General features: G+C 54.8%; 1 protein-coding gene across 4 annotated transcripts in view; it reads left to right on the top strand.

The window, feature by feature from the left end:
- The window catches only part of DGCR2 (DiGeorge syndrome critical region gene 2), an 84,982-nt gene extending 69,055 nt beyond the window's left edge, over positions 1-15,927 (top strand). For all 4 annotated transcript variants that reach the window (XM_024239629.2, XM_054542962.2, XM_054542963.2 and 1 more), the window contains 4 exon segments: positions 3,559-3,762; positions 10,229-10,381; positions 10,913-11,149; positions 13,095-15,927. In XM_024239629.2, coding sequence (XP_024095397.2) covers positions 3,559-3,762; positions 10,229-10,381; positions 10,913-11,149; positions 13,095-13,351 — 851 coding nt within the window. In that variant the 3' untranslated portion in view covers positions 13,352-15,927.
- The last annotated feature ends 5,876 nt before the right edge of the window (positions 15,928-21,803 follow it).

The following is a 21,803-nucleotide window of genomic DNA, read 5'->3' on the forward strand; positions in this document are numbered from 1 at the left end:
AGCCTCAGATGATCCACCTGCATCGGCCTCCCAAAGTGCTGGGATTACAGGCATGAGCCACCGCGCCTGGCTGCAAATGTGTTTTCACTTCTCTGTGATAGATGCCCAGGATTACAGTTGCTTGGTTGTATCGTAGTTGCATATTTAGTTTTTAAAGAAACAAGCAAATTGTTTTCCAGAGCGGCTGTACTGTTTTATAGTCCCACTAGCAACGTAGGAGTGATTTAATTTCTCCATATCCTCCCCAGCGCTTACCGTTTTCACTATTTTTCATCTTAGCCCTTCTGTTAAGTATGCAGATATGTATGTGGACATGCAGCTCCTTATGGTTTCAATTTGCATTTCCCTGAGGCTAATGATGTTAAAACCTCTTCATGTTTCATGTGCTTATTTGCCATCTGTATATTCTCTGTTGTTCACATTATTTTTCCGTTTTCTCTTTGCATCGTTTGTTCGTTTTGTTTTGAGAAAGGGTCTTGCTCTGTCACCCAGGCTCAAATGCAGTGGTGCAATCATAGTTCACTGTAACCTCCAGCTCCCGGGCTCAGGCAGTCCTCCCACTTCAGTCTCCTGAGTAGCTGGAACTGTAGGTGTGCACCGTCATGCCTGGCTAAGTTTTTTATTTTCTATAGAGATAGGATCTCACTATGTTGCCTAGGCTGGCCTCAAACGCAACTCCTAGGCTCAAGTGATCCTCCTGTATTGAGATTACAGGTGTGAACTAATGATCTGTTTTGTTCTTTTTTAAACTGTGGAGTTTTGAGAGTTCTTTATGTATTCTAGATACCAGTCCTTTGTCGGATATGTGGTTTGCAAATATTTTTTCTAGTCTGTAGCTTGCCTTCATCCTCTTCAGATGAGCTTTCAGGAACAAAAGTTTTGTTGTTACTGTTTTTTCCTGGCAGTATAAGTTTAGCCAAAGAACAAAAGTTCTTAATTTTAATGAAGTCCTAGTTATTTGTCTCTCCTTTTATGGATTTTTTTTTTTTTTTTTTTTTTTTTGAGACAAGAGTTTCACTCTGTTGCCCAGGCTGGAGTGAAGTGGTGCAGTCTTGGCTCACTGCAACCTCCACCTCCTGGGTTCAAGTGATTCTTGTGCCTCACCTTCCCAAGTAGCTGGGATTACCAACATGAGCCACCATGCCTGGCTAATTTTTGTATTTTTGGTAGAGACAGGGTTTCACAATGTTGGCCAGGCTGGTCTCAAACTCCTGACATCAGGTGATCCACCTACCTCGGCCTCACAAAGTGCTGGGATTACAGGTGTGAGCCACTGAGCCCAGCTTCCTTTTATGGATTATTCTTTTGGTGTCAAGTCCAAGTTCTCTTTGCCTAGTCTTACATTTCTTCTGTGTTTTTTCCCTAAAATTGTAATCATTTTCCATTTTACGTTTAAGTCTAGGATGTGTTTTGAATGAGTGTTTTAATAAGGTGTGAGACTTAGGTCAAGGTTCTTTAGTCCAGTATAGCTTTGCTCCCATGCACCACCTTTGTGCCATTCTTGGCAAATCTAAGTGTGTTGTACTTTTGTATGTTATAGACCCAATACTACATTCCATACATATTATACAATTGCTTTTTAAATCAGCTAAGAGAATAAAGGAGGAAAACTATGCATGTAGGCTATAATTTATAATCACATGATTGCCTTTACTGTTGCTCTTCAGTTTCTTATTTGTATTCAAATTACTGTCTGGGGATTGCATATTTTTAGCCTGAAAAACTTCCTTTAGTGTTTCTTATAAGGTGGATCTGCAAACAACTTCTCTCACTTGTTGTTTGTCTAGGAAAGTTTATTTTACTTCCATTTTTCAGAAGATATCTTTGCTGGATATGGATCTTAGTTGATGGTTTTCTGTGAGCAGTTATCCCACTGCCCCAGCCTCTATTGTTTCTGCTGAGAAGTCAGTTGTTTGTCTTATTGGGGTTCCCTTAGAAGTACCAAGTCACGTCCCATTTGCTGCTTTTCGTGTTTTCGCCTTGTCTTTCGCTTTCAGCATTTTCACTCTGATGTGTCAGTTTGTGGCTCCTTTGCATTTATCCTAGGAACGTGGAATTTGTTGCGCTTCCTGGATGTGTAGGTTATTGTTTTTCAATGAATTTGAGTAGTTTGCAGCTGTTAGTTCTTCGACTATTTTTTTTTTTGCCTCTTTCTCTCCTCTCCATTTGTTACTCCTGTTTCACATATGTTGGTATACTTAACGGTGTTTCACATTTCTCTGGGAGCTCTGTTCATTTCTCTTCATTCTTTTTTCTCTATTTTAGCCAGGGAATAATTGTATGTGAGTATCTTGCCCTGGGAGTTCCTGACCACATGGGTGACCTAGATTTGACCCCAATCCTTTTTTTTTTTTTTTTTTTTTTTTTTTTTTGGTGACAGAGTCTCATGCTGTCGCCCAGGCCGGAGTGCAGTGGCACAATCTCTGCTCACTGCAATCTACACCTCTGGGGTTCAAGAGATTCTCATGCTTCAGCCTCCTGAGTAGCTGGGATTACAGGCACATGCCACCACACTTGGCTAATTTTTGTATTTTTAGTGGAGACGGGGTTTTGCCATGTTGGCCAGGCTGATCTCGAACTCCTGACCTCAGGCGATCTGCCTGCCTCGGCCTCCCAAAGTGCTGGGATTACAGGTATGAGCCACCGTGCCCGGCTGACTGCAATCTTAAGTGAGGCATAGACCTGTGATTGTGAAATTTCGGAAGAGTCTTTTTCTAGACATCCTTACCCCATTTGGAGACTGTAAGAAGCTGCCTTCTCATGTCTCTTTGCCTTTCACTGAGGGAGGCTCTCTTGGAGGCTCCTTCATTCCTTGTCTCTTCCTCCAGGCATTTGCAACATCTGCCTACCAGTTGAAGACTCTGGGTTTTTAGCCATGGCCATTCCTCTTACTCTCATCCCAGGTCAGCTCTGTGCAGAGTGTGCCTCAGGTCCAGTGGACTGTCTTCCCAAGCAGAACTGGCAGCTTCCTTAGACACATCCTGATTTTGAAATGGGTAATACTCACAGCAGCTGCGTCTTAGAATTGAGAGAATCTCATAAGTAATCTACTTCGGCAACTTCCAGGCAAACACTTCTGCAGTGACCCTGGAGTCTGGCATTCTGCTCCATCCTGGCTCTCCGGCCTCCATTTGCCCTGGCTAGATGTACTTTGTCCTAACAGTGTGTTGTAGTGACTGCTCTTGGACAGCCACTCCCTGTGCCGTGGGCCAGAGATCCATGGCATTCCAGCCCTAGGAAGACTCTTAGCACAATCTGGCCAAGTCTTCAGTTGCCTTGTTCATTCCCCAGGCCCAGGTGGGGAAGGTCAGCTCACGTCAAGTGGTGCAGCAGTGATGGCAGCGTTTGCTCACAGAGCTGTCTCAGAGGCTTTGATGCCATTACTCTAGTGGGCATGTCTCACATGCCCCCTCCAGCTGCCTCCTTCCCATTCTAAGGTAACAGGTAGCATTCACAGGCCCACATGGGGAGGCTACCTTTTTTGGCAGTGTGGCCCACACGAGGAGGCTACCTTTTTTGGCAGTGTATACATCTGTACACAATGTATGCTCATTGCAGGTCAAACATGTGTTGACATCAAGGACAACGTGGTGGATGAAGGGTTCTACTTCACCCCTAAGGGGGACGACCCATGCCTGAGCTGCACCTGCCATGGAGGGGAGCCTGAGATGTGTGTGGCTGCTCTCTGTGAGAGGCCCCAGGGCTGCCAACAGTACCGCAAGGACCCCAAAGAGTGCTGCAAGTTCATGTGTCTGGACCCAGGTGAGACTCTTGATAGGACGTCCCAAGTCAGCCTTCCTATTTGGGGCTGGAGGCTGGGCGTCCCTTTGCTTCCTCAGTGGTGAGGACTCAGGAGAGTTTATGGAGCGTGGCGCAGCAGCAGTGGCAGCGTTTGTCACAGAGCTGTCTCAGAGACTTTGATGCCGCTACTCTAGTGGGCGTGTCTGACACGACCCCTCCAGCTGCCTCCTTCCCATTCTGGGGTGACAGGCAGCATTCACAAATGAACTTGAACTCGAGTGTGGCTGTTTGTTCACAAATCACCACTGACAGCTTCAAACCTGTCTTCAAACCTCCGCCTCCAGGGTTTAAGCCGTTCTCGTGCCTCAGCCTCACCAGTAGCTGGGACTACAGGCGCATGCCACCACACCCGGCTAGTTTTTGTATTTTTAGTAGAGACGGGGTTTTGCCATGTTGTCCAGACCAGGTCTTCAACTCCTGGCCTCAAGTGATCCACCCACCTCAGCTTCCCAAAGTGCTGGGATTACAGGCATGAGCCACCGCGCCCAGCCTAGACTTCTAATTTATGTCCACATTGGAGCTCTTCCTCTTCTCTAGTATGATGATATGGAGGGTAGTGACAGTTGTCATTGCTTACAGTCATCCATTTTTACCTTAGAATCTTCAAGAAAAAGATGAAGTATTATTCTCAGTTTCGAGATCAGAGTCCTCACCACCAGGCGGGGCTTTAAGGTAGACACTACAGGGAATCTGATCTTGGGGTGATCCTCTCCCTTCCACTTGCAAAAAGAGAGGAGCAGGTGGGCCACTGCTCTCTGAGATGTTAACACCCCTCACACTCCACTGTCATGCTTTGTCATTCTGCACACCGGTGTAGCTGCAGCTCTGTGTGATTTCAGATCTCAAGAGAAATGTAAATCAAAAGTATGAGTTTCTTTCTTTCTTGGGTGCCACAGTAGGAATGAAATGATGGGGACTTGTGGAAGCCCCTGGACTTGTGGCCCCTGTAGAAGAGCAGCTTGGGCAGGGTGTGCTGGCCATCTCTGTTTCCAGGGGCCCTGTGGAGGAGAGGCTGCAGCTAGAGGCTGGGCCACAACAGTGAAAGCTGCCCCTGAGTGGAATGTTGTCAGTGTCCCTCCACACCAGGAGGGCTGCTGGGTGGGAGGACAAAGCTGTCCTCCGGAGGCCGTGCCTGAGGCTGGGTGAAAGTAGGCACTGTGGCATGTAACCATCAGACGTGCAGTTGACTGTGGTGAGCACAAGGCTGCATTTGCAGCCAAGCCCACCAGAGGACCCAGAGCTAGAGGGTGATGCTTGGACCCCATTCTGCAGGGCAGTTTCTCCTCGTATAGGGTGCATGTCTGTTTAGGGCTATGAGAAGCACCGGTTGAGTGCTTACCAAGTTCCCTGTGCCCAGCCACATGACCATAAACCCCCAGCTTAGTGACTGGCTACAAGAGTCAAACTCTATTCACAAGCCATGCTACCTGGACTCCTGGTTCCATTTCTCAGGAGTCTACCAGTGCTGCCTTGCCACTCTGTCCAGGCTTTGTAAGAATGCCCAGATGTGTACAAGGATGACCCATTTATGGGCATGTATGGCCTAAAGAGCCTGCCCAGCCCCAAGGACTTCTTAGCAGAGCAGGGCCCTTAGTGCATCTGGGTGGGCCCAGAGCAGCTGCAGCCCTCTCTCCTGCACGGCCAGAGCAACTTAGCTGGGCCCTGCTCTGCCCACCCTGTGGCCATGCTTCCATGGGCTCCTGACTCTCCTAGGGCCTTCTCCTGGAAGGTGCTCATACTGCATCAAGAACCGAGACACTATCACCAAAACTGGAGACTCTGGGAATAGGATGTCATGCGTTAAGCATCAGAATGTTCCTTCCAACAAGCTAAGAGTGTCTACCCTTGCCACCGTGTCATCATTGTGCTCAAGGTCAAAGCCAGTGCCAGAAGGCAAGAAGAAATGAAAAACCATCCAGGCCAAAGGGGAAGAAATGAAACCATCTCCCTTTGCAGATCACATGATTGCATAGAAAATCCTAGGGAATCTACAGGAAAGTTATTAGAAGTAATAAGTGTGTTTAAGCAAGGTCTCCAGATATAAGGTCAACATAACAAAAATTCATTATATTTATATAATCTATCTGTAATGGTTGAAAATGGAAAATTTTGAGAAAAGTACCATTAATAATAGCACCAAAAAACATGAAATACCCAATTATAAATAATATAAAATATGTGCACATTCTGTTTGCTGCAAACTGTAAAACTATGATGACAAAAATCAAAGGCTTGAATAAAAGGAAAGATAGCATGTTCATGGATCAGGTGTCTCAATATCATTAGGAGGTTAACTCTTCCCAAATTACAGATTCAGTATAATCCCAACCAAAATTCTAGCAGACATTTTTGTAGGTATTGACAAGCTAATTCTAAAAATCAGGTGGAGCAAGGCGTGGTGTCTTGCACCTGTAATCCCAGCACTTTGGGAGGCCGGGGAGGGTGGATCACTTGAGATCAGGAGTTTGTGACCAGTCTGGCCAACATGGTGAAGCCCCATCTCTACAAAAAATACAAAAAATTAGTTGGGCATGGTGGCTCATGCCTATAATACCAGCTACTCAGGAGGCTGAGGCAGGAGAATCACTTCAACCTGGGAGGTAAAGGTTACAGTGAGCCGAGATCACGCCACTGTACTCCAGCCTGGGTGACAGAGTGAGACTCCATCTCAAAAAATAAAAATAAAATAAAATAAAATAAAAGGTGGGCTGGGTTCAGCGCCTCATGCCTGTAATTGTAGCACTTTGGGAGTCTGAGGCAGGAGGATTGCTTGAGGCCAGGAGTTCAAGACCAACCTGGCTAACATAGCAAGACCCCGTCTCTTAAATAAAAAGATAGATAAAAGTTGGTGGAAAGGCAAAATAATTAAAATAGCCAAAGTAGTTTTTACAAAGAACAAAGTTGGAGGATCCATGCTACCTAATTTATGAGTTACTGTACAGCCATAGTAATTGCAACAGTGTGGTATCGATGAAGGAATAGACACATAGATCAGTGGAACAGAACAGTCCAGAAATAGTCCCACACTACATATAATCAGGTGATCTCTCTGTTTTTGTTTGTTTGTTTGTTTTAAGACGAGTCAAGTGCAGTAGTGAGAACGGGAAAAGAGTACAACAAGGAGTTTGATCTGTTACTGACTGAACAATCAATTGAGATGACTCACTACCTTCAGACCAGCCTAATCTTTGACAAAGGTGCAAGAGCAGTTCAGTGGAGAAAGGATAGTCTTTCAACGACTGTTGCTGGGACAGCAGGACATCCATATGCCAAAAAATACGAACCTTACACTGTCGCTCCTACTGTATGTAAAATTTACTCAAAATGGTCATAGACACAACTGTAAAACCTTGAATTATAAAGCTTCTAGGAGAAAACAGGAGAGAAATCTTTGTGACCATGGGTTAGGCAACATTTTTAGCATGATCCTTAAAAAAACAGACAAATTTGGCTTCATCAAAATTGAAAACTTCTGTTCTTTGGAAGACACTGTTAAGGAAATGAAAAAATAAGCCCCTGACTGAATCAAAACAAATATTTGCAAAACACAAATCAAAGGTCTGTTTTCAGAATACATAAAAACTCAATAATAAGAAAACAAAACAAACGCTATTGAAAAATGGCTTTAGAAGAAGATTTAAATTATTACACTTTACCAAAGAAGATACAGGATGACGGTGAGGCAGCTGAAACGATGCTCAGTATTGGCCATTAGGGAAACAAACTAAATCCACGTGGGGTACCACCCCTGCTCGAAAGGCTAAAGTAATGAAACTGACAGCACCAAGTGCTGGCCAAGGTGCAGAGCAGCTGAAACTCATGCTGCCCTTTGCCCTTGCTTGCTCTGCTGCTGTCGGGCAGCCCTGATATGATGAGGTTCCCAGAGGCATGGTGAGGTGTTTGGCTGGTGCAGCTGCCAGGCACAGAGCCCACATTGGGTTCCTGGTCTCAGCTTCTGATCCCTGCTGACCTTCTGCTTCCCTTGGTGTCTCTGATGGAGATTTTGAAACTGTTACCACTTAACCAAGCTCGATGAAACGGTGAGCTCCTCGTCACTGGAGCTCTTCTTGCACAGGCTGGATCCTCTCTCTGGGAGCTGCAGGATAGCTGAGAGACAAAAGACAACTCCAACTGCACAGCCCAGAACTCCATGGAGGGATCAGCCCTATCAAGGGGCCTCTGGGGCCCCTGGGCTGGCCTCTGAGGCAGGCTCTCTTCTTTGTGCTTGACTACAAGTGGCTTGGTTCTGAGAGATGATTATTTCCGGTCCCCACCTTGGAGGGACAGTTGGGACCTTGACCATGTCCTTGGGTTTATTTTAGAACTGATTAAGAGTTAGTCATTGCAAAGGAGCGCCTCAGGAGCTCCCCTGGGATCTCTGAACTGGACTCCAGTGAACAGGCACGTCGCCAGTCCCTGGGCCACTAGGCTTTCTTCCACTGATGAAAGTGCCCTTGAGACTGGAGGAGAGTCAGAGGCATCAGGAAAAGCAGCTAATTGGTGAGAGGATGTATCCTTCTCACATATTCACTTCATGTGTCATCAGCAAAAAATGCAGCTTTTGGAGATGCTTCCTGGCCCCGTGGGAGGAGGGCAGGAGCTGGCGCTGCCATCTGTGTGGGCATGGAGTGTGCTGGGCTAGCAGGAATGGCTTGAGGGCTCTGGGAACCCAGCCACTCACACGGGGGTTGTGAAGTGTCTCCTTGGGGCAGGCAGTAGGGGTCCTGCCTGCCGAGATTGTTGCAGAGGTGGGAGTGGCCATTCCTAGCTTAGCAGGGTCCCTGCTTGTGTGGGGTCCTCCTGCTTCCAGGAGCTGATGGGTCACTCCTCGTTCTGAAGCCTCCCTGGCCTTCACTCTTGGTCTGTGGAGGAGGCTACTTCTGGGACCACTTCCTGGTTCCATTATTCTGTGACTTCTGTGAGTTGCCAGTTTACCCGAGTCAGGAGTGCATGGAAGTGCCAGCCATGTTAGAGATGCGTGGCTGGTACAGATTCTCCCTTCATACCTGCTACCACTCACGTCATCTCTGCCTCCCCATGGGCAGCTCGTATCGAGCCCCTATCCCCAGTGTGCACTGCACCAGGGCAGGGTGTCTCCCTCTTGGCGCTGTTGACATTTGGACCAGATATTGTGTGTTGGGGGCTGTCCTGGAGGATGTTGAGCAGCACCCCAGCCTCCACCTGCTGAATACTAGTAGCATCCCAGCCAAGTGGTGGCCATGAAAAGCACGAAAGGGTCCAAGAAGAGCAGAGGAAGGCGCAGCAGCTTAGACCCGGTGCTCCTTGGCGTCTAGCCTGGCTGGGACTCAGCTTCATGGCCCCTCCTGCCTACTCACCCAGCAAAGAGGTGTACTCGGGTCCACCCAGCCCTCCTACACCTGCACTTGGTTCATGTGTACCCAGTGTGTGGGTGTGGCTGAGCCGGGAGAGCATCTCAGTGGGGAGCCTGTGGGACCCAGTGCTGTGTCCAGGTGTCATCTGCACGTGTGTGCCAGGGCTGGGTGCGTCAGGGGATGCACATTTTCTCTGCCATGGCTTGTTAAGGATTGGAGTGACAGGCTTCACGCCCAACCACAGCAGAGGCTCATTTGTGAAACGATACCTGAGGTGACCGTGCGGCTGCCCACAGGGGCTCACTGTTCCCCCACACAGTCCATCAGGGAGTTGTGGCAATCCGAGTCCCAAGTGTACCTTGTACTGTCACTTCTCCCGGTCTGTCACTACCCGGTCCAGGCCTCTGTCATTCCCTTCTCTGCCGCGGCAGGTCCTCCTCCTGGCTTTCTGATGCCCTATGCTACTCCCTTGCAGCCTGTCCTCCCCACGGCAGCCGCCCGAGCCATGCTCCGCAGGGACGTCACCCCCACTCCAAACTGCCAGCAATTGGCCTCCCACCAGAACAGAGCTGTCCCTCACCGCCCCCTGGCTCATTCTTGCTGGGCAACTGAGCACCTTGCTCCCAAGAGCCCAGGCCTCAGACAAAAGGAAGGCTGCTGTTGGACGGACGTGGGAGGCCTGTGCACAGCCCTGGCCCCTGGAAAAGGATGTGTACCTCTGCAGGAGGGCCGATCCCCAGCCACACCTGGGGTACACAGCACATGAGTGCAGCCTCCTAGGAGTGCTAGTCCTAGGACAGGAAACCCTACTTTGCTCCGGTGATGGTCAGAGGGGCGTTGGCACACAGCAGCCCCAGGGGCCATGGTGAGATGCTCCTCCTGACCTGGGGTTCGCTCTTCTGCTTCTGTGCTGTCACCATGTTCTTGATTTTGAGTGGCCTTATTTCACGTGTATCCTAAAGATGGTTGGGTGCAGGGAGACACTGTGTGCCTCGTCCACACAGCCCGCCTGGGCAGGAGGATGACAGCGTCCCCAGCCTAGCATGAGGGTGGCCCCCCTTCTCAGAGCGGCCATTTCCTCCCCTCCCCCTCAGATGGCAACAGCCTGTTTGACTCCATGGCCAGCGGGATGCGCCTGGTTGTCAGCTGCATCTCCTCCTTCCTCATCCTGTCACTGCTGCTCTTCATGGTCCACCGGCTGCGCCAGCGGCGCAGGGAGCGCATCGAGTCCCTGATTGGAGCAAACTGTAAGTGCCTTCTGAGGGCCACAGCCCTGGCCCCCATCCCCACCCCAGGTCACCCCATGTCTCCATGAGCTCCCCAGCCCTGGACAGAGAGGGGCAGAGGCAGGTGGAGGGCCCCCTGGTCAGGTTTGAAGGCCACATGTTGTGGGGTCTGTGTCCTCACCTGTGGGCCAGGAAAGTTCTTGCCAAGACCCTCCTTATTCCCACCGAGCCACAGGGTGGGCAGAACTCGGAGGTGTCTGAGGGTCAGAGGCCCGGATCACCCACCAGCTGGAGGGGTGTGGGCAGCCAGAGGCTGGGTCTGACAGAAGTGTCAGCCCAGAGGGACAGGTTGGTGTGGTGAGGGTGGGACACGCCATGGAGCACACCGGGGGTCTCGCGGGGATGCCGAACGTGGCCGAGGGGTAGGCAGCGGGGCACAGGTGTGTGCACTCAGGGACAGCGGGCCCAGCCTGGGGGTGGGGGGCTCGGGAGCCAGGCAGCCTGCCCCCAGTGACTTGTCTTTGTTCCCGTTCCACACTTTTGATGGCCCAGTGCACCACTTCAACCTCGGCCGCAGGATCCCTGGCTTTGATTACGGCCCAGACGGGTTTGGCACGGGCCTCACGCCGCTGCATCTTTCTGACGACGGAGAGGGTGGGACTTTCCATTTCCATGACCCTCCACCTCCCTACACAGCGTACAAGTACCCGGACATCGGCCAGCCCGACGACCCCCCGCCGCCCTACGAGGCCTCCATCCACCCGGACAGTGTGTTCTATGACCCTGCAGGTGCCTGACTCCCCAGGGAGAGGGAACACCTTGTCAAGTAACCTGGCACGTGGGGCTGAGCCCAGCACTCTTGCCCAGCTGCAGAGGCCTGGGGGCCTCACTTCTTTCCGGCTTTGTCTTTGGTTTTTCCTTTAGGGCTTCTCCTGGGGCTGCCCGTGCAGAAGGGGTCCTGATCTCCCTGCCTAGCCGCCCTTGGCGATCTGTGCAGAGAGCTCTGAGGAGGCCTGGGACCCCTCCCTCCTACCTCCCTCCCTTCTGTGAGCACCTGTCAACTGGGCAGCCCTCAGGGCCCTCAGCCCAGCTCTAGAGACCTGGGGAGCTGGACAGTGGTGGTTGTGAAGACAGGGCTGGCCCAGACCCAGGAGCCAGTCACTTGTCTGTAGACACATGAGCTAGAGACACCATGGTGACAGCCCCTCGTGTCATATCAGGAGGCAGCTCTGTGAGGTGGGAGGAAAGCATGGCTTCTGTGCTACTGGCCCATAGTTGGAGTCTGCCACCCATCTGACAGTGGGCGCCATTCCTCAAGGCTGTGTAGCTAAGGAGTGGCAGGCCCCTGACCCCTGGCCTGTCCCTGTCTTTGGTGAGCAGTGTAGGTGTCCCATCCCATCTCCCTGTGCATTAGGCCCCCTAACACACACAAACCTGTAGTGTATTTGGCAGGCAGTGCCACCCCAAAGCGGCTGGCTCCTTGCATGCCTGCCCATCTCGGCAGAATGGGCGTTGTGAGGCTGGTGCTGCTGTGCTGAAAGGTCTCAGTCCTGTTCGTTTGTTTAGTCAGCTGCCACAGCTCTTGCATGATCTGGGGGTGCAGAAAAGACTTCCATTTGACCCCTGCCCTCAGGACACAGATTGTCACAGTCTTCCAGGGTAGGACCAGCTTCCTGCAAGGGATGCCGGTGGGTGGCAGCAGATCCCAGACACCTCTGTGGGCCAGGCTGCAGAGCAGGGTGGGGGCTGTGAGGGGCTGGCCAGGAGGGAGGTGCATCACCAGGGCCTTGTGCTGTCAGCTTTCAGAGACGGCCTGTGGTAATGACAAGCAGGCAGCCCAGGCACAGTGGCTCACACCTGTAATCCAGCACTCTGGGAGGCTGAGGCAGGAGGAGGGGTCTCACTATGTTGCTCAGGTTGGTTCGAGACCAGCCTGTGAGACCTCCATCTCCACAAAAAATTCAGAACTAGCCGTGCATAGTGGGCACACCTGTAGTCCCAGTTACTGGGCAGGCTGAGACTGGAGGATCACCTGAGCCCAGGAATTCAAGGCTGTCATGAGCCATGGTCATGTCACTGCACACCAGTGTGTGATCTTTTAAGATCCTGTCTCTTAAAAGAAAAAAAAAGCAAGTAATAAAGATAGGGCAAAACAAAGCAAGTCGACTCCCTGCCACACAGCCTGCCTTGGATCAGAGCTTCCTGCAAACACCTGTGTGGTTTTCCAGGCCGCTCACTGCAGCCCTGTTGCCCACACTCCGGTTGCCACATTCCAGCTGCAGCCCTGAATGTTCTTCCACCCACCTGGGCCCAGTGCCTCCCTGATGACAAATGCCCCTGCCTTCCCGCTGAGCCGGGTCTTCACCCTTACTGAGTCTGAGACGGTTTCCCTTTGGGCCCCTCTGTTCTAGTGACTGCTGGTCAGTGTGTCTCCCCTACCTCACACCGATGGTGGGACAGGCCCGTGTCTGCCATTTTTTGAGATGTGCCCTGCACCTTGCATATACCAGGTTCCCAGCCTCAGGGAGCAGTAGGTACAACAGGTGTCATGTCATGAAGGAGGGCAGGCTCCTTCAAAATCTGAGGCCCGGGGGAGCCACCCAGGTCCTGCTCACCACCCAGCTTCAGGGGGGCCTTCAGGCAGGAGGAGTGTCTCCTGGTTCTGCCCAGCTCCCCTGCATCCCTTGTGCCAGGCCCGTACCTGCCTCTGACACCCCTCTGTCTCTTCCTGCAGACGATGATGCTTTTGAGCCTGCGGAGGTCAGCCTGCCAGCCCCTGGGGATGGTGGGAGTGAAGGTGCATTACCCCGGCGCCTGGAGCAGCCTCTGCCCACTGCGGGGGCCTCTCTGGCAGACCTGGAAGACTCTGCCGATAGCAGCAGTGCCCTGCTCGTGCCCCCTGACCCTGCCCAGAGCGGGAGCATCCCAGCTGCAGAGGCACTGCCAGGGGGCGGCCGCCACAGCCGCAGCTCCCTCAATACTGTGGTGTAGACGGCCCGGCCTGTACCCCAACGGTCTGGGAGCACCTGTCTGTTGTCGAAAACACCGGTCCCTGGGGAGACTTGAAAGGCCCCTGTCCCAGCCTGGACGCCGCACACTGCCGCACATCACTGGCGGGCATGCGTGTGTACATAGAGACCACAGCCCGCCTCCTGCCAAAAGAAGTGATGGCCTGCACCGAGCTTCCTTGAGGGCTTCAGAAACATGCATAGCTTTGGATCACTGTCTTCTCCTTTATAAATGGCAGAAGACAAAATTCATTCAGACCACACATGTTAGAGGCAGGGAATGAAGAAGGTACTGTGGGCCGTGGCCACACCTGACGCGTCTTTGGTGGGCCTGCTCGGTGCAGTGCGCTGTCCAGAGAGACCTGCTGACCCAGTCTGGGACGGGCACAGCGGGAGCTGCTACGGTGCCCCTTGCTGGCTGCCCTTAGGAGGGGGCCTCTGGACTGTCAGTGTGGTGTAGGCAGTGGGTCTGCTGCAGGGAGGCAGCCTCTTGACTTTGCCACAACAGCTGCACTGAAGATGGCCCCCACAAGCCCGGTTGTGAATATCAAGGTGACCCTGCCCCTGGCTGGGAGCTCCCCTGGGGCTCTGGAACCTGAAGCCCTGAGAAGGAGAGCTTGGAAGGAGGTTGAGCTCTTCACTGTGTCTTTCCATCTGGGCTCTGCAGCCCAGCTCTGTGGCAGGAGGCCTGACCCCACCCCGTCGGTCCCTCCCAGCATTGCTGTGCATGGCTCCCTCAGGAAGAAGCTCTGGAGTGGGGCCGAGGCCCCAGATGCTCTGCTGGGGTCTGGGGACTGAGCTGCCTCCTGTCTCTCTACTCTGGAGCCCTGGGCTCTTGCCTCCTGTTGAATTGCCCCTGGGCCTGCCCCCAGTCCCGTTTGTGCCATAAAGGGTTGCTTCATTGCAGGAGGGGTGGCTGAAACCACCATCCTGGGCTGCATCTATCTACTTAAAGTCCACTCCTTACATCATCGCCACTGCTGCACCTCAGTGCCCAGCGCCGCATGCACACCTCCCGGCCCCTCAGCAGCGCAGGGGCTGGGGGCCCTTCCTGGCACCCCTTTGCCTGACGGACCCTGTTGCCTGCTCCTGGGCAGTGGTCTTGTTGCCTGACACAGGGCCTTTAACATTTCTGAGGTTTGGAGATTAAGCGGGTTCTGTGCGATTTTTAGCACATCCATATCTCTTCTACGTTGAATGTCTGGATCTTTCCTTTGTATGTTTGTGTGTGTGTGTGTGTATGTGGCCAAGCGTCTGCAGGTGAGGGTGGCACATGGGACTTAGCGGGTCAGTGGGGGCCCACTCTTCCAGGGTCATCGATGCATCCTGGGCTGTGCTGAGGCAGTGCTGTCTCGCTCAGTCTTTCCAGACCAGCAGGGGCAGCACCTGGGAGGCCTGGCTGAAGCATGCAGTTCTGTGGCGCTGCTCGGGGACGGACTCCATGCACAGTCCACTTCTTGACACATTCTCACAGTGTGGCTGGAGACCCATTTTTTCCATCCCGTGTGGAATGAGAATCTTGAGTTGCCCACAGACAGACTTGACCTTTGTGCCAGAGCTGTCCAGAGCTGTGAGTTTTGTCACTGAATTGCCCGTCCCTGAGCTTGTCCTGCTGGAGCATGATGCTGGAGGCTGTGTGCGGGCAGGCTTGTACTCCCCTTGGAGAAGGGCTGCTACTTAACAAGGAAGTCCTGGTCACAAGAGTCCCCCACTGGCTGCAGAGGACGAAGCAGGAAGCACATTGTGTATCCCACGTGCACTGGGACAGGGCAGCCAGGTTCCAGAGCAGAAGGCATGTGCATTATGGGTGCCAGGTGACCAGTGAGGGCCCGAGGACCATGCAGCAGAGTCCCCCACGGGCCTGAGTCTGAGACCTCAGAGGGTTCCTGCTGGGCCTCAGAACTGTGTGTGCGGGACAGGGTGGCTGGCACAAGATGTGTGGGACTGGGACACTTCCTTTGGGGACCAGAGGAACATTAGGGGCCGGTCAGACATGTAGGGGGCAGTGAGGAAACGGGGTAAAGTGGACCATGCAGGCTGCAGAGGGTGGGCCTTGGGCTGGCCAGGGGTTGCTGGGTGGCCCCTTCCCCATGGGCCTCCACAAGCACTCAGGCCATTGGCACGTTGGGCCAGGCAGAAGGTCCACATGTCAGGGCTGCCTGGAACACCTCTGCCACTGTGGCTCCAGGAGGCCCTTGGGGGCATGAGGAGAGCTGGACTCGCTCATCTGTCCTTGCACCGCCATCCAGAATGCCCCCTTTGCAAGGCCTGCTGCAGCCGCCAGTCTGACCAGCAAGTCCCGGGGTCACCCTTGCTGAACCTTGTGCTCCAGGGGTCCTCCTCCCCCAGGACCACCTTGCCACGGTTTCTCAGAGCCCAGGTGCCCTCTGACCTGCCATGTGGAGGTGGGATTTGATACTGTACATTGTCTTGATGCCTGTTTTTTTATGTTTTCCTTTCATTAAGGGTTTTTAGTTTTTGGTTGGGTTGACACTAACTTTTCTTAAGATGCTGTGAGAATCATTTCATCCAAATGCCAAATAAACTTGTGTTCTGGAAGAGGCATGGTCAGTCCTTGGTGTGACCCCCACGGCTGCCACAGGCTAAGGTGGAAGAGGCTGGGTACCCACCTTTCAGCAGAATGCTCCTAGGGTTTGCAGCCCGTGCAGGCGTCCATCAAACCCCCTGAGGACCAGGCAGAGCTGAGCCTGGAGCCCCCAGGTGGGGTGTGCAGGGAGAGCAGCAGCCCTGAGCTGCCTACAGCTATCCTGCAGCACCCAGCCCTGCTCAGGGCATTGGCTGCTGCCTTGGCAGGTGTTGCTGACGTGCACAGGATCCACATAGAGGCAGGGCTGCTTGACACCATCTGAGAGCTAGCATGGGACGGGGTGGTAGGGCAGAGCTTGAAACCTGGCCATCAGCCCCATTTCCTCTAAGCTCCCCTCATCATCCAGGTGGCTGGAAACAGCCCCTCCCTCCAGTCCAAGCCACCTAGTGTTACAAAGTAGCCTAGGTCCTCTGGGGCCTCTTCGCTCATGTCCAGCAGTGCCATCTCTAGGTCTCAGAGGGTAGGGGTCCAGGAAGTGTGATTGCATGCCCTGCTCTGGGGGCACTCCAGGTGTGTATACTGGGGGGGAAGTCCTGCGGCCGGACACGAGGGGTCAGGGTTAGGAAAGGAACTGGTAAGTCCCTTGGCAGGGATGGGAGCCTCAAGGATGTGGCCCCTCATTTTTTATCCCATCTGCTGGGGCAGGAGTGGAGTGGTGTTGAGTCCCGGGCGCACAGGTCACTGTCAGCACTCTGGACAGAGCCCCGAGCCCTGCCTCTGGGTAGGGGCTGTCTTCCCATCCCCAATGTGGGTAGGGCCCTGCCCTCTGGCGATTGGAAAGAGGCGTGGGGTGCAAAGAAGTCCCCTCCTCTGACCTCCTGCAGGGCTCCATCTTGGCCTGGATCCGCAGGGGGCCTGGGTAGGAGGGAGGCTGTGGTCTTGGGATGGGGTGGCAGTTCCGGGCCCACAGTGGGGCAAGAGACATCCTACACCTTCCTCCCATCCTTGCCCTGAAAGTCATGGGCGCTGGGGTCCAAGGTGCCCTCACTATTTGACCTTTCTTGCTGGTGGCTTTGGTGTGTCATTCTGGTCCCCAGCCTCTGCTTCCTGGACTGTAAGTGGGGATAATAATAGGTCACCCCTGCCCTGCAGGATTAACCTCAGCGATTGTTGCTGGCAGTCAGTGCAGCCCTGGGACCAGAGCACACCTGGGTGAGTTTGGAGCACTCGCTCTCTTCCTGGTGGCCCTGCCTGGGCACCGACCCCTCCCATCCTTTCCTCAACAGCCACGCCCCTAGCCCAGCAGCCTGGCTCCTCCATCTAGCCACTTTCTAGTCCTTCCTAGCTGCGGCTGCCACTGAGCCACGCGCACCCCTGGCGTCATGCTCGCCTTGCGGTGCAGCTGGTGTGGCGCAGACTCAGAGTGAGCACCAGGACTCTGCCCGTCTGGTCTCCAATCTACCCTCTTGCCATGCTCCACCACCCCTTAGGTCTTGCCACTGGGAGTGGGGAGGGACTGGGGAGAGAAAATACTGGGGTAGGGGTGACAGGAGAGAAGGTTCTTCACTGGCCTCCCCTGGCCTAAGCCCCTGGCCTACTTCATTCTTGGACCCCAGCTGATGGGATGGGGCTTGGAGAGGGCCCAGATGACTGGCCCTCAGCTCAGCCTCCTGTCCACTGTCTCTAGAGGTGCCTGGTGCTACGACTCCCAGGACCCCAAGTGTGGTGAGGACAGAGTGTCATGTGAGGCTGTGTGAGATCAGTCTGTGTCCTGGGACCACCAGAGCATGTGCCAGTGGTGCAAGAGTGGCCAAGAGACAGTCTGCACCCTGCACTCTGTGCTCTTTGCAGGTTTCCGTCTGTAGTCCTCTGCCCCAGTAGACTAACTGGGCATCAGGTGCAAGTGCGTGACTGTCCCCCCGTGTGTGAGTCTGGGCCTGCTGTGATCGCTGGTCCCGAGTCAGTCAAGGCTGGTGTGCCTGTTACTGTGGCCAGCCCAAGCGTGTGCATGTGATAGAGGTCCCAGGGTGGGTATGCAACTGTGTGCCGGAGACCCTTCCGCCTTCATCTCACCATGGGGCAGCCAACCAGGAGACTAGATGGATAGGTCAGATGCAGGGTACAAGAGAAGGGGGGCGCTGTGACCTGTTCAGGTGTAGGGGAAGCAGGGAGCTGGGTTTCCTGAGGCTGGGCTATCCTCTGGGTGTATGGGGGCCACTCTGCTGCACCCCCAGGCTGCCTCCCTGACCCTACCCCAAAGGCCCCAGTCCTTGTTCCCACAGTCCCCACCCACTGGAAGAAGCTGGCCCCTGCCTGTGGGGGCCCAGGCCAGTCCCCCATCGACACTGACCTTCACATCATCTTCCAAGGCTATGACTCAGCACCTCCAGGCCCTTGGACCCTGGAGAATGACAGCCACACAGGTCAGCACCCTGTGGTCAGGACCCCTCCTAGGCAGGGGCAGGAGCCCCACACAGGGCATGAGAGCTCCTGCATGTACACAGGGACCAGGACCCCCTACACACGGGAGCTGAGACACCCTACAGGGCCAAAAACCCTCCACAGGGGCTAGCTTCACATGAAAGGAGCATCCTCACACAGCAGTCCAAATGCGCCCTCTATGTAGGTGCCAGGTCCCACCCTACAAATCACAACCAGCCATGGCCCCTGAGGACCAGGAGTCAGGGTCTCTGGCAGGGCCAGGATCCCTGACCACACACAGCTGGGCTCAGAGCCCCACCCCAGGAGGGCTGCCCTCTGCCCTCTTCCATGCCAGGCTGGGTGTGGGGGGGAGGGTTTCCCCTGCAGTCTGTGGAGCTCTGCTCTGCTGACCAGCAGGAGCCCTGGACACCATGGGTTCCATTCCATGGAGGCAATGGGGCCCCACTGGGGAGCAGCCTGGCCTGAGGAAGGGCCTCTGCTCATACCCTGTGCCCTAATGGCAGAAGGTGGGCAGGTGTTGAGGTAGAGAGGGTGTCGTGTGCCTCCTCCCCTTCATTGCTACTCTGAATGGACACTGATCCTCAGAGCCACCTGGAGATTTGGGAGGCTGGGCTGCTGTTGCCTGTCTACCGCGCACTGCAGCTGCACTTCAACTGGTGGGGGGGCCCGAGGCGAGCAGACTCGGAGCACAGCCTGGACAGGCAGCGCCAGGCTATGGAGGTAGACTCGGGCACAAGGTCGGGTGGCCGGAGTGCTCCCACGGAGGTGAGAGAGAGCAAGGTGGGGGCAGCTGGGTATCTCCCACGATCTGTGCCTCCCCCCAGATGCACGTGGTCCACAGTAACACAAAGTACCAGAGCATGGAGGAGGCGCCACACCATGGTGATGGGCTCCAGTGCTGGCAGTGCTGCTGGCGGTGCTGCTGGCGGTGCTGCTGGCGGTGAAGGCGGGGCTGTGATTCTATGTATGTTTCCAAAAAAGGGGTCCATGGGGATCCTGGAAGTGGACAGGCCAGGCCTGTGGAGTCTGTGCGGGGATCTCTAGGGTCTATAGGATCTGTGTGGGAGGATGGGGCGGTGGGCATGCCTGAATCGGCAGGGCCAGTGGGGGCGAGAACCCTCCAGCCCATTTCCCAGATGCCAGATGCCTCCTGCCACTGGGAGCCTCCTGCTTAGTGTACCCCAGCCGAGTTCCCTCTTCAGAGACTCCCCCACTCAGAACCCCTCGCACTTGGAGCCCCTCCCAGGAGCAGGACTGTAGCAACACCAACTTCTGCGCCATAGTGTCAGGCTTGAGGAAGGTGCCTGAGCCGGGTGAGGAGCCACCGGGTCGTTTTCCGGCTCGGGGGGCGGGGGTTGCTGGGGATGGCGCCAGCAGGGCACGGGGAGGCTGGTTCCAATCCCCCTCCCTCCGCTGCCCGGGGATCTCAGTGAATCTGATGTCCACCTTCCCGCTGGCGTCGATGCGGCCGAACACCTCGAGCTACTATCGCTTCGCTAGGTCGCTGACCCCGCCTGACTGCGAGCGCGCGGTGCTCTGGACCGTCTTCGAGGACCCCATACCCATCCGGTGGGTGCAGGTGGAGCCACCGTCCCCCCTCCCCCTGACACCCCTCACCGGGCCTTGTCTGGCTCCTCCCGCAGGCGCTGCCCCTCTTCCACCCCGTTTTGATCTCTTTGCCCTGCACCCTCAGATGACCCTGTTCCACACCGTGCCCCAGGCTGGACCCTCCCACTTTCACCCCATACCGCTCACGGATAACTTCCGCCCACAGCAGCCTCTGTTTTTTTTTTTTTTTTGAGACGGCGTCTCGCTCTGTCGCCCAGGCTGGAGTGCAGTGACATCACTGGAGTGCAGTGAATCTCAGCTCACTGCAAGCTCCGCCTCCCGGGTTCACGCCATTCTCCTGCCTCAGCCTCCTGAGTAGCTGGGACTACAGGTGCCCGGCACCACGCCCGGCTAATTTTTTTGTATTTTTGGTAGAGACAGGGTTTCACCGTGTTAGCCAGGATGGTCTCGATCTCCTGATCCGCCCGCCTCGCCCTCCCAAAGTGCTGGGATTACAGGCGTGAGCCACCGCGCCCGGCCCACAGCAGCCTCTTAAGGGGCACACAGTATTGGCCTCCCCCAGAGCCTCGGTCCCCGCAGCAGACCCCCGCTCTTCCCCCACCCTAGCAGGTGTGCACTGTGCTCTGATGGGCCTGGGGCTCAGCTTGTGGTTCTGTCAACCGTGGGCGACCCTCCTTGTGAAATAATGAAATAATGCACAGAGTGACCTTAGCCTAAGGTGGCCTGGAGGGGGTGGGTGCGTGAGCTGGCGCGGTCCCCCACTGCAAGATGGGCATTTCCTGCCCTAATCCCGCTGAGGCCTCAGTGTGCCTGTCTGTTCCGTGGGAGCCCTCTGAGTGACCGTCTCCTACCTTACCAGAACCCGGGCCTCTCCAGGTTCCTCTCTGAGGGAGAAGGGCCCCCACCCTCATCCTCAGGGTGAGGATGTCTGAATCCCCTGGTGTCTGAATCCCCTGGTCAGAATCCCCTGGTCAGACGGAAGGAGAAAATCTAGCAGTCAGAAATTCCACCATTAGACCAAGATTACATTATTTTATTTTAAAACTAAGCTGGGTGACCAACCCAGGGACACTGTGCTCTGCTAAATGATGACTCCAGCTACATTTCCCGAGGCCAAGAGATGAGAAGCTGCTGGCTCCAGGCTCCGCTGCAGGCTGCCCTGGCTGAGCCGGTGCTGGGCACCGCGGAGGGCTGCCTGGTGTTCCGAAGCCATGCCCCAGTGCCTCCCTGGGAGTTCTGCTGTGGAGTCTGCGTGGAGGGTGACTCTGGAGAGATGTTTGTGTCCAGGTGGCTGCCTGTGGTCTGGCTAAGTAAAGGGGTGAGTATTCTTGGTGTCACTGTCCAAAGCAAAGCTGGGTCCACGGGACACAGACTAGGTGAGGCTCTGTGCCCAGGTGATGCTGTCCAGTGAGAGGGGGGTTGCGTCAGAGTGAGGCTGACCGGAGGCCGCTGTCCAGGTGGGTGCCGTGTGGAATGTGATTACATACTGGTTGACACCGTCCTGAGGGACATCACCAGCTGCGTGTCTCAGCCGCCCTGTGTCCCTGGGTTCTGTGCCCTTGTGTGTGGTTTGACACTATTCCAGTGCGTGGAGACCCTGCCTTCTCACTGAGACCTTGAAAGAAAAAGAACCTGCAGTCACTCCAAGGAAGGGGAGTCTCGGCTGTTCCCCTGGAGGCTGACCCAGCCCTGACCCAGACCCAAGGCCCAAAGGCCCAGCTCTGAGGTCCAAAGGGGCTCCACCCCGTTCTCTAGCCGGACTCAGGCTCTGGCAAGGACCCCGGCTGCCATCCGCACTCCCCAGACGCACGTGGCCCACCCTCCGCCCGTCCCACGCCCACCCCCTCCCTCCAGTACCGGAGCCCTAACTGGCGGC

The sequence above is a fragment of the Pongo abelii genome, chromosome 23 (genome assembly GCF_028885655.2).
Source record: "Pongo abelii isolate AG06213 chromosome 23, NHGRI_mPonAbe1-v2.0_pri, whole genome shotgun sequence".
NCBI lineage: Eukaryota > Metazoa > Chordata > Mammalia > Primates > Hominidae > Pongo > Pongo abelii.